General features: G+C 41.1%; 1 protein-coding gene across 2 annotated transcripts in view; it reads right to left on the bottom strand.

Annotated features, from left to right (window-relative positions):
- The window catches only part of stat5a (signal transducer and activator of transcription 5a), a 71,933-nt gene that overhangs the window by 15,916 nt on the left and 42,804 nt on the right, over positions 1-13,213 (bottom strand). For both annotated transcript variants that reach the window (XM_033645017.2, XM_033645018.2), the window contains 7 exons: positions 7,170-7,307; positions 6,777-6,933; positions 5,377-5,466; positions 4,246-4,420; positions 3,329-3,459; positions 3,092-3,243; positions 2,529-2,684 (listed from right to left, as the gene is read on the bottom strand). In XM_033645017.2, the coding sequence (XP_033500908.1) occupies positions 2,529-2,684; positions 3,092-3,243; positions 3,329-3,459; positions 4,246-4,420; positions 5,377-5,466; positions 6,777-6,933; positions 7,170-7,297 (989 nt within the window). In that variant the 5' untranslated portion in view covers positions 7,298-7,307. The remainder of the gene's footprint in view (positions 1-2,528; positions 2,685-3,091; positions 3,244-3,328; positions 3,460-4,245; positions 4,421-5,376; positions 5,467-6,776; positions 6,934-7,169; positions 7,308-13,213) is intronic.

Genomic DNA, 13,213 nt, shown 5'->3' on the forward strand with positions numbered 1-13,213 from the left:
CTGGGTCATGATCCAGCTCACTGTCAATAGGCCTGCCCTTTTGCAGGTTTGGGCTTAATGACTTGTTGCTATGACAACAGTTCTAGACTAAATTAAGGTAGCTTCAAAGGACCATAAAATCCAGACTTATGTAGAAATTATCAACATTTTAATCTGGATAACTAGAACAGGGCGCTGGTCTGTAGCTGAACTAAGTGGCGATGAGAGGACAACACTCTCCCATTCTCAGCCTGAAACCTCCTGGGGCCTCAGTGCATTACTGTGTGGGCTCAGGCTTGTCTGTGGCCAATCAGAAATTGCTGTGACAGAGACATGGCTTCTCAATGTGTTATGGATCCCTGCAGGGACAATCCTCAAGAAAAGTGGGAGAGGATACTGTCAAAAACTTCAGATTACTTCCTGTTCAGAGATGCTGGAGGGCTCAAAGACCCTGGCAGATGTGCCTTCAGGGCCAAAAAGAATGTACTCTAACGAGTTGCATGTGCTCTTGCTTTCTTTTAAACTCTTGCACACTGCATACTCTTTGTCTCTGCAGGTCTATTTAGGTGTATTTGACTTCTATCCGTTGCCTCTGGGCACATTTGCACTCAGTCCTGACTCTCTCTCATCTCCTTCTTCTTCTCCCTCCTGGGATCACATGAGTCTTCTGTCACATCAGGGCTTCTTCTCTCCTCCTCTGTTCATGTCTCATTCTGTACTGATGGGCTTTGACTAGAGCTGGATGATGTAATGTGTTAAATGTGATCTCTAGTTGACCAGAGGCATCAGACGGACTTTTGCTTTGGCTCAGCACAGGGCTCAGACTTAAACACATGCGGACATATGGTCTGACAGTGTCTGCAGGTTATTAGATTTTGGGAAATGTCTCAAGTACCATATCTAATATTACTGAGAGGGCCATACCCCTCTCACAGTGCCTGCTATTATTAATGACAACTCCTCTTTGGAACCAACTACAGATCATAAGTGCCTCTTGTTAGCTGGTCTAACAGCTGCTAAAAGAATGGTAGCATGAAAACACCACATGCACTGTCAGTGAGGGAACGGCTCTCTTTTTACTGAGATATCATACAGCAGGAGCTTTCTACAGTCTGATTACATTATGCAAAACCACAAAATATTATCTGCTAATCAAAGCTACTTGAGGGAAAGTAAGTGTTCTATTAAATTATTGGTTAATTATCTTTTTCAGATATGTTTTCATATATTGTTCCTGTTTGTTTACTTGTTCATAATATTACATATATCATACATACATGTACATTCTTTGTTTACTTTATGTAAATACATATTTATTCTCTTGGCTATCTGTCGTTACCATCATGGCTAATGAAAGAAATTGGCATAATAATCTAATTCCTTTGTCTAAATGCTGTTGGTTTATGTCTATAATGGTCATGGGATTCCTGGGTAGCAGGGGGGTGGGGTGGGGAGGAGGGGGTGGGCAAAAGAAACTGTTGTATTACACATTGTTTTACATCTCTTATAATTGTAATGGTGCATCCTCTCCCTTTAATAAATTAAGAATTGATCATAAAAAACACATGCAGACAGGACACACAATTTCACTTAATATAGTCTATATGGTAGTTTTGACTGTCGGTGGCGGAGTCCGCCATTCCTGTGCTGGATGATAATTGTCTTCACATGCACAAGTACAATTTTATCTCATTAATAAGTGCCTCATTGTGTACTGTTCACTCTCTTTACACCAAATCAGAGCTGAATTACGTTATCATTAATGCAAACTGAACATTTCCTACTGCTGCATCTCATTAGAAACATTTAACATGTGAAACAGGGGGTGGCTTTAATTGTGGCTCAGCCACAGGAAATGCCTCGACAAAACAAGAGAACAAGAGAGAGATCATAACAATTATGCATATTGCAGAGGGTACTGGATGAAAACAGAGCAGCCACAGTGAGCTGTTAGGCTCTGCTGTTGTATGGGAAAACTACTCACAGTTGAAACTGACAGACTTTATTATGAAAACAATTTGAGTTTGTTTGGTAGCACTGTAAACAGATATACTTGTTGCTCGGTTGTATTTCTGACGAAGATTAAACTGCACTTGCTCTTACCCCAGTAACCACAGGTGTCTCCTATTAATCCAGGGCACTAATTTTGAGGATTACAACTTTATCCTAACTTTTACAAGATTATATCTGAAGTAAAATGTCCTCATTTTGGCAGATGTTCCTTCTTTCTCACAGACTAAGAACAGAAATAAGAAAATACAAATATTCTCTATAGTTTATGGCTTCACTCGAGTGGATTAAATCATTAGTTGGACGAACTGAATGCCTGCGTAACTGAATTTTAGTGAGAGATTACATTTCCAACTCTTTTGATCACAGAAAAACTTTGGTTGCTTAAGTTGGATTGGCTTGCATAAAAGCCCATACTGAGTGCAGGAAAAAGCGATGCCTAAATGCACATAACACCCCCTGATTTGCATTAAATCAGCTTTTTTAGACAAGATTCAGTCTTTAGAAGTCTAAATGAACCTAAAAAAACATACACACACCTTGTGACCAATGCTGAGATGATATCTGTGATAGTACTGTTGAGTTCATTGAGCAGCTCTTCAATAGGGCCGGGGATGGGCAGCTGTTGTCTGAGGTGCTCTGCCCTCCGAATCTGCTGCCTGTTTTGCCAGATAGTTTCTGCCAGCTTCTCGCACCTGGCACACACACAGACACACTCAAGTATGAATTTAGGCTTGAGCACAGACATGGTCAGAGATATTATGTTTCTACATTGCTTACAGACATTTGTACTACAGAAGATTCTATTAGAGCAGAACATTAGCAATTAAAATTGAAACCAGACAGTTTAAAACAACTATGAAATTCCTGACTGGATTCTCCAAAAAAAGCAAAGTGAACACAGCCAGTCTAAAAATAAGGGATTAAAAGCCTGAAAAAGAGACATGTCAGACTGGTCTGCCTATGTCTCTGTTATTAGGAGCCAGTAAACTTTGTAAATAAACTCAGCAGTAGTCAATTAAAAGCTTGTAAACCTGTGACCCTTTGTTTTGTGAGGGAGTCCAGTGGCTGTGATCCTGGTGGGAGGTGGAAGAGAACTCACCAGGACTGCAGGATGTCCAGGCCTCCCTCTGGCGGGCCCCCGTTGCCTGCCAGCTGTTGCCGTCTCTTCCACTGGATCAGCTCGTCATCCAGAATGATGGTCTGCTGCTTCCTCAACAGCTGCAGTGTTTTCTGGTGCTTCTCTGCCAGGTCCTGCACATAAACAGAGAAGAGGAGTCACACATTAGCACTTACACATACAGGAGGTTTTTTTCGAGTGTGCATGTTCACATCTTACCAGTCTGTATTTCTGTAGTGTGTTGGCCTCTCTGGTCAGCCATGCCTCCACAGTGGCTCTCTTGCTGAGAAGGGTGGGCTCCCGTAGCTGTCGGTCAGCAGGGGGCAGCGTGGCCAGGCTGGTCAGCTGAGCTGAGGCGGGGTGGGGTTGTTGCCATCCAAATGGGGGAGGGGTGAGGGCGAGTTAGAGAGGAAGGGAGGAGAAGAGAAAGGAGGTGAAAATCTTTAACCTGTGCACATACAGTGTACATACATGTATACCCAAGAGGAATAATGATAACCTCCTCTAGCATAACACAGATGTCATAACAGCTGGGTTAATGATGCAACGTACTGTATATGCAAAGGTTGCTGGGTTATGGAAGCTCCAAGTGTTTGTTTTCCATTACTGATCTACAGGATCCAGAATATTTCAGACAGCTGTGATATGTATAAGAACTGTGGAAGGATCTTTTTTAAACAACCTCAAGCCTTGATAGTTAAAAGCTCTGACATATACTAGATTCAAACCATTTATAACTTTGATCCAGCATAAAGCAGCACTGTAACTTCACAGCTGAGAACACTCCAGTTCAATTGAGCTGCACTCCAAACCGGTCAGGATTTTGACTTGTGATTAATCTCATTCATCGGTTCATTTCATCAATGATTTTCAGTTCACAAAATGTTAGAAAAATAGTGAAAAATTCAAACTACAGTCCAAACTTTAAACATAATACATTCAGAATGAAACAAAACAGAAGAGCAACAAATCCACACATCTGAAAAGCTTGACCCAGAAACTGTTTGGCATGTGTGATGAATGACTGTCGAATAACTAATTATGAAAACTGCTGATGATTAATTTTCCGTCTCCTCACAGCCAAAACATTTGCATTACTTTTAAGCAACAATAACTAGATGCAAGTCTGGTCTCACCCTGGATGCGGAGGCTTTCCTGATACTGAATGATGAAGTACTCCTGGTTGTGCTGGAGCTTGCGCAGATCATTCTCTGTGTCCTGGGTCAGCAGCCGAAGCTCCTCAAAAGCTTGGTTGATCTGTTGGTATTTCTGAGACATGCTGTCCATCATCCCACCCACTGGAGAGCTCGACTGTCAGAGACAAAGTTGTGATAGAGACAGAGAGAGACGAAGGAAATTTCAGGTTTGGGAACAGTAATTGGTAAGGTTGCGCCGCCTCTATATTGTCTGTCATTGGGTTGTTTATGATAGTTGTTAGGGGAAATGGCCGGACACTGGTGAGTTGAGAGCAGAGTACTGGGGATAACTGTGGGGGATGGAGCAGATGTATGAAACCGAGCTGGACTTGATCTATAGACCCCTGCAAGTGGCAGTTAGGTTATCTGACAGTAAAATCCCCAGTGACCACAAGCCTGACGGTAACATTGCAAATAGAGAAGGAAGCAATGCATTTGCTTATCACACTCAGGCGCTAGTGGTCAGTTAAGGTCTGATTGAGAGCACTATGGTGCCTAAAGGTTCAGACTAAACACGGTGAAATTCAATCAGTCCAAATATGCATTCCACTAATAGAAAAGGCATGTTGTGACTGGAAATCAATTCACCACAGGAGTTGCTGAGAGTCACATGTTTTACGCACTGCTGGCTTTATGGTTTTATAACTCAGTGCTTTTTTAAAACCGTGAAATAGTTACCCTCCCCTCATACTGCAGTGCTGCAGTTGAGAAATACAAAATGTTTACTTTTTCAAAGCTATTTTACAGCATGATTGTGGAGGTTTGAGTGTCTGTAGGTATCGCATTCGTAATAATGTAAAGGAATTTGCAGCCCTTGGGAAGATAAATGGAGGAAACAGAGTAGTTACAAAATTACCCATCCTCTGAATCAGTCACCATTATGTAGTTTAGCTTCTGTTTGCTTTCAGGCTTTGTACAGGCTATGAAATGAATAATGCATGGAGAGGCCACAGGTGTTTGTCTATCCAAGTTTACATGTCAGTGGGGATGTCTGTGTGTGTGGACAAATAAGCAGAAGTGTGCATACAGGTGTCAGCATGTATTTTGTATCACACTCTGTAACATACTCACATTGGTGGCCTCTCTGACAAGCCTCTGCTCTGTGTAGAGGATGTGTTTGATGCATCGGACCAACTCCAGAGGACAGCGGTCATACGTGCTCTGAAAGACAAGGAGCACATGTGCCGTGTTAAGGCCTGTTAGCCCCTGACAAGTGGAGCGGCCGTCGCACACAGGACTCACCAATTTAGTCGCATCAAGGAAGCTCGCTAAGTTCTGGAGCCAATGCGGCGCACACACTAAAACCCATTAGACGAGCCTAATGAGACCCATCTCTGAAGCACGGTGCACTTCATATAGAGACATTATTCATTAGCATACACACACATTGTGACGCACGCACCAGAGTTGAGTGGTTTATGTGTTACAGTAATATCTTTCAGTAATACTTTTTCTTCTGATGAGAAGTGTAACAAATTGAGGTTTCACTTTCAGTTTACTCTTGTGAGTCAGTTGGTGATATTCTTGTTGTTTCCTGTTTTGAGTTGGAGAGTGACATTGCATTAAAAGTTGAAGCAAGCTGAGTTTACAGCACCATTCACATATCACAGTCAACTTCATCAGTGCATGTACACTCGCAGTCACAGAAGGGAAAGCAGAGTGGTAGGAATTTGGGATTGCAGTTTGATGTTGCACAGCCAGCCCCCTTCACCCTGTTTCTCTGCTGGTTTCAGGGAGGGGAGAAGACAAACAGAAGAACAGATCTGTGAGCAGGGAGCTCGATCATAAATAGCAGAGCTGGCTGGCTACCAAGGCCCTCACTTGGGCTGTCCTCTTGTTTTCCTCATGGTGGATACAACCTGTTCTTAAAACATATCGTGCACTACGTGTTCTTTCTAAGAATTACAGCAAACACGTGTCTTCCAACCACTTGCTCATCATCCTTTCACAATGTCTTGCTGAAAACAATCTCATTTTATTATTCCTCTGAGGTTGTTTTTGATTGCAGTGACAGCAGGCTCTTCATGCTTAAGTATTTTTTGTTCTTAAGACATTTCAGCCATAAATTAAGTATCAAAGTCAATTTTAAGACAAAGACGCCGACCAGTCACGTTAGTATTTACATCCATGTCTGTCCAGACTCATGTGTAGCCTTGGCCATTAAAACTTCAATTATGGATGTTGCTGCAAAGAAGCTACAACTTCTAAAACATGAACACACATCTTCAACCCCGCAGCACAGGAGATCTACTACAATCAGCACAGTTTCAACGGGTACCCAAACTTAGTGTCACCAACTCAATATCTGAATAAATGCCTATCCTTCTGTTCCTGAGTTATGCGTTTTTGCTTAACATATTATGTCGCAGTGAAGTTGACCTTTGACCTTTCGGACATAAAATATCATCACAGTAAGTCTCTAAATCAGATGGGCTCTCGTGACCAGTGAGATATATTTCTGTAAGGCTTACCTTGAGCTGGCTGGCGTAGTGTCCCAGTTTGATTTTGAGTAGGAAGCCGTCCTCTCCCACCTGGTGCTCGGCCTTGTTCTGCAGCTCTTGGATCAGACTGTCTAGCAGCCGTTTGGCCTTGAACTCCTCCTGTGGGTTCTCCAGGTCTATGGCATCCCTAACAACACACACACACACACACACACACACACATAAACACACACAAACATACGCATACATGCACGCACGCATGACATACAAAAAAACGTAGACACATGCATAAATATGCACATGGTTAATAAATGAACCCTAACCAACTGTCCAAACATTGGTGCAGGCATACATGTGGGTCATAACTGTACACACATACACACACACACACACACATTCTGTGTGTGCTGCAGAGCAACTCACCAGAGCTGGCCCTCTATCCACTGGGACAGATAATGTCGCACCTCAATGGGGAAGTGCTGACCATACAGAGACTGCATCTGATGCAGAGCATCTCCCTGGAGCTGCTGGGCCTGGATCCACACTGCCATCTTCAACACCCTGAAGTTGACAAAAAAAGAGGCTAGTTATCAATGAGAGAGCATGAGACACAGCTAAAAGAAAAGCGCAAGCTTGGTATCTAAAGGGTGTGGAGTGTTATGCCTTTTTCAGCTTTTCCAAAACAAAAGGGCAAGAGCAAAAGTCGAATGGTTTAAAAGGTGTGTTTATCTGGTACAACATAAGTGGCAGCATTCTCAGCTAGAAGGGCACATTATTACCTAACTACATTAGTGTGTAGGATTACAGGTTATGTAAACTGTGTATGGTGGCCAGTCCTGGATGCTTTAAGAGTTCAGGGTAACGTTAGCGGCTCTGTCCTGACCTTCATTAGACTGGAGTAAGTTTACACTCCAGCAACTCCAGCCAACGTTATACTTGAGATTGCACTACCTTGGCTTACACACACCTTGCAAACACACTGATCTTCTTTTGCAACTTTAAAAGTGAATATAATATTTGAAAATACAGACAACCAGTTAAGAAACTAAACAAGGCTATGTTACAATGAAATAAGTCTGATACTACATGTTTCTTTATCATGCTCGGACAAACTGACTCTGCTTGGTACAGCTTTGGCCTCAGTCTTTAAGTATCACATCATGCATATTGCCATCATGTGTATAGTAAGACTTATTAAATATACATGGCTTCATGCCTCTGTGAACCAGTCAGGTTGCAGATACAATTTACATCCATGTATGTCTAGATGGATATGTAGTCATGACAGCTGACAATGCTTCAAACATGGATGTTAATGCACAGAAGCTAAAAATACTAAAACATGGATGCTTTACACACATCTTCAACCTGCAGCACAAAGGAGCTATACAATCAGCACGATTTCAAGGTGGTGGATACCCATGACTAGTGTTATCAATTCAGTACCCAATAAAATGTCTCCCTTTCTGTTTGTGAGACATGGTGTTGAATAATGACCAGTAATGTGTTTTTACAGAACATTATGATGTCACAGTGAAGCTGACCTTTGACCTTTTGGATACAAAATGTAATCACTTCATCATTTTATTCTATTGGACATTTGTGTGAAATTCTGCATTTATTAGCAAATGAATCCTTGAGTTATAGCCAAAAACAAAATCTTATCTTTTCATTGTAGATTACAGATAGATGTTGGTGCCGAATTTTAAGAAATTCCCACAAGGTGTTCTGGAGATACTGCATTCACAAGGATGAGACAAATATGAAGTCATTGTGACCTTGACCTTTGACCTTTGACCACTAAAATTGTACCAGTTCATCCTTACATCCAAGTGGACGTTTGTGTGCCAAAATTAAAGAAACTCCCTTGAGGCATTCTTGAGATATTACACCCACCAAAATGGGACAAACAGACCGACAACCCAAAATCTAATATCTCCGAGGTAAGGAGGCATAAAAATCTGTTTTAAAATGAGTCCACTGAAAACATTAAAAAGTCTGCCAAAGACAACATTTAAAAAAAACTTATGGCTCTGGGGTTAGCTTAATTAGCTAGCTGGCTACAGCTGCAATGATCTGTTAGCAACAGTTTTCATATCAGCTGGCAAAATCTATGAGTGCCAGGTAAAAATGAAAAGAATGGTTTAATCTACCTCTGTGTGAAATCAAGATCCCATTTTTTCAAAAATAACAAATTTCAAGTGCTAAATTGACCATTACTTTCACTTTAATATGCATGTCTGGAGCAAAAACAAAAAGCTTGACAGTGGAGCAAACACTCAACTGTCTAGCTTTAAGAAGTGTTAAACCAAAACAAAAAAGAAACCACCAAAAAAAAAAATCACCAATATTTTGAATTTAAAGGAAATCCAAAGTGTGAACTGACAAAATTCTCATTGAGTTGAACTAAACTCCCTGCCATATAACTACCAGCTCAGAGTAGATTTGGTGAAATGAAACCTACAGTAAACAGATGTTTCTGGTTTCCCTCTAAGGCTCCAAGCCTTAGTGGTTGAGCTGGTCGTGTGTCTCTCCTCTGATCATAGTGAGAGCTTAAACAACCTTCTCTGTGGAGCCAACAGCTCCACGTTGAGTGTTACTGTGTCTTGGTTTAGAGAACTTGTGTGTTGGGTCACTGCTACGTGTTTCCAGTCAACACACCCACTCACCCTTCTCAAAAGTGGCACAGTCACTGTCAGTAAAAGAGTGTGCGATATGAGTACGCGGGAAGTTTGTGGTGTACGTATGTGTGTGTGTGTGTGTGTGTGTGTGTATTTGTAGGTTGTAGGTGTTTGTGGTGTCAGTGGTTCTGCATGTCAGTGGGTGCGTTTTTGTTTATCAATCTCTATGTAATATAGACACAAACATAAATTGCATCTTTATCGTGTATTTCCCTAATCATACCTTCAGTTTACAATATCCAAAATACCCACAAGGCCAGGCTGCTGCAGCCAAACTTCACATTTCCCATTCTAGACTTTTATTTCCTCTTCGAAAAAAAAAGAAAAAAACAAGTCAGTTATTTAGCTTAACAGTAATTTTACACACTGCATTAAAAACAGGAAGCCACTATCCTGCACAAAATTCTCTCAAATTTATGAGGCTCGCATGACTTGCACAAATGACCTTCAGCTAGCCGTCTAATGATGCCATGAGCTAGACTGGATAAATCAATTTAATGAAAAAACTCAAAATCCTTGTCACAAACACCTCCTCTCATCTGATCACCAGGCAAAGCATGTGCATGTGTGTGCAGGTCAGGGCACAAATCACCCCTCATACTGTAGCTGTGCCTATATGCGTGCATGTCTGCCTACTATAAGTGTGTCTAGGTAAGATGAGCTTAGAAAGATAATTCCACTCCTTATGGTATTTGCGCCTGTAGACACTAATCCTGTCGGCCTATGATAATGCTCCTGCACTCATATCACTCTAAACATGACCTGAACTTCAACCTTTGACCTTTCAGTTTGTTGGAGACTTAAGAGTATAGTGCACAGACTTCAGAAAGAAGGCACATTAATGCTGCTACCATATACTGTTAAGTAGTTCTATGTGCGTTTCACCTCTCTGCAGACTAAAGCTTTGATCCATAAATTCTGACAGATGGCTTCAGTAAACTGCGAGCTGAAATTATAACAACCACACTTGGCAGGTGATTTTAAGGGATGTGAAAACTGGGACAGTGAAAGTAACTTTGGCTGTACTGATCAAACAAAATGCACATAGAACTTGGTTCACAATGTTAGACAACTACAATTACCGCCTCGCGGTTGTATGCCTCTGTGAACCAGTGAAGTTGCACTTTGAGTTTACATCCGTGCCTGTTGAAACATGGATGCTTCACGCTCATCTTCCCCTGACAGCACAGAGGATTTATACAATAAGAACAGTTTCAAGGTGGGCACCTAAGATTAGTGTCACCAATTCAGGGTCTGATCAAATGTCTCCCCTTCTGTTTCTGAGATATGGTGCTGAATAATGACCAGAAAAGTGTTTTTGCAGAACATTATGATGTCACAGTGAAGTCAACCTTTAGGATATAAAATATCATCACCTAGTCATTTTATTCAATTGGACATTAGTGTGAAATTTCCCGTTAATTGGCAAATGAATTCTTGAGTTACAGCCAAAAACATGTTTTGTGAGGTCACAGTGACCTTTGACCTTTAACCTTCCACCACCAAACTCTAATCAGTTCATTCTTGAGTTCAAGTGGATATTTGTACCAAATTTGAGGAAACTCCCTCAAAGCTTTATTGATAAATTCTGTTTATAGGAATGAGACAGACAAAAGATCACAGTGACCTTGACCTTTAACCTCCAAAATGGAATAAGTTCATCGTAAGGTCCATGTGAATGTTTGTGCCAAATTAAAAAAAAAAATCCCTCAAGGTGTTCTTGAGATATCGTGTTTACAAGAATGAGACAGATGAGGTCACAGTGACCGTGACTTTTCATCTTTGACCACCAAAATCTAATCAGTTCATAGCTGAGTCTAAGTGGATGTTTGTGCCAAATTTAGAAATTCACTCAAAGCATACTTAAAATATTGCGTTAATGAGAATAAGACGGATGGGTGGGTGGATGGAACCCCGAAAACATAATGCCTCTGGCCATTGCTGGCATTGAGGCATAAAAAGTTTGCATAATAGTTTTGGGAGATCAGAGCTTTAAAGCTGAAATTTATCTTTATTTAAACAATAAATTATTATTAAATTAATCTGTAGGGCTGGGCAATATGGGGAAAATGAAATAGGGCTGTCCCCAAACAGCTGAAGCTTCAATCATCAGTTGGAGACCCCTCAGTCAACTTGTTTGTTTTTTGGTCAGTCAATGTGCAGTGTACATCTGGTCCCATTTCAATTCCCAGATTTGCTGCTCTCCAATACAAGCAGCTGTGGACCCAAAGACAGTAAGACGGAGGCAGCTAACTGGAGGAGGAGAGGCTTTGCCTGGTCAGGCTCCAAAATAAAGTTATCTTCTACCTTCTGCTTAGAATTTAATTTGAATTTAATTTGTGAATTTACAGCTTATGGCAACTTAATAAGATACACTCTGTGGCTTTTGTTTGATATACAGTGTCAGCAAAAACTGTAGCGTAGTTAGCGCATGTTAGCTTGGAGGGTTACCTTGGCTTGTTTACTTAAGCCTCTTGCTTTAACATTGCTGCCAGCCTGAACATCCCACCGAACCCTGTTAAACCTCTCAAACCCTATATGGCAAAATGGAAGGTATAGTCGAACATTCATACTGAACAGCCAAATCTGATTCAACTGACATAATTCTAAGTCAGGTAAAGCCCTATCAGATATCACAGTATTTTTGACCAAATACTTCAATAGCGACATCACAATGATATTGTAGGGTGCTTTCACACAATATTCATACAATGAGATTTTTGATAAATACTATATATATAATATACATATAATGACTAAATGGGTAGGCAAATAATAGAACAGCTAGAACAGTCTGGTACGTTCAGAAAATTACATCACCTTACTGTAATGCAGCCTTTAAAACCAGGAAAAGACAACACTTAAGATATTATGATATCCAATATCTAAATGATATTGAGTCTCATAACACAACATGGACATATAGCCTGGCAAAAGTCATCTGTATGGTTAAATGGTACAGAGGTTGGAGATACTCTTTAACCTCTTCTACAACTAAATGCTTCTTGGGTGTATTATGTTGCACCTACCCGAATTGATAAAGAAACTAATGTGTAATTAAATCAAATCTGTTAATATGTCACTTAGCTGGTTGATGACACTTTTGCTACCTGACACAAAGAGGTGAAAACTCACAAACGAGACACTACGTGCACTAAATGCTGCCTCATCTTTGCAGCAGTTTAAACGTTCAGATCACTGTCTAACTATGTGGATGAAGGCAAAGTCACAGCATATTTTCAATAGACAATTAAGTACTTTTCAAATGAGTAACATCCACATGTTTTATCTATGAGGGCATCAGCAGAGAGCATCAGCACTCACACTATCAGCTGATTGGAGGAGGAACCCAACAGGAAGAGCATAAAACCTTTTCTAGCACCTCTTTCTGTGACACCCATTGTGGGTGCACTACTGTCTTTCTGTACCACCCTGTATTACACAGACACGCAAATAGGCAAACAGAGCATGCTGGGAGCTAAAGCTCCACACAGTGTTTGTTGTGCTGCCAAAAGACAGTGGGACAAACTGGTATTTACTGGTGTGTATGTCTCTTTAACAGCTCTTTGAAGTGGAGGCTCCAGGGGCTGTTTGCCTCCCATTAGCGCCTCCATTCTCACCTCCAACAGGAGAATGAGATGCTTCCCAGCAGCTGTTTCACTCTAACCGCAACATCCAAATGCCCTGGCATGAACTTGAGATATGCTGTGAAAACTGAAAAGTCTCTGTCTTTGTCACTGTCCTCTCTTTACAAGAAATGATCCTCACTGTAACACGTTACCTATT

The sequence above is a fragment of the Epinephelus lanceolatus genome, chromosome 18, assembly GCF_041903045.1.
Source record: "Epinephelus lanceolatus isolate andai-2023 chromosome 18, ASM4190304v1, whole genome shotgun sequence".
Lineage (NCBI taxonomy): Eukaryota > Metazoa > Chordata > Actinopteri > Perciformes > Serranidae > Epinephelus > Epinephelus lanceolatus.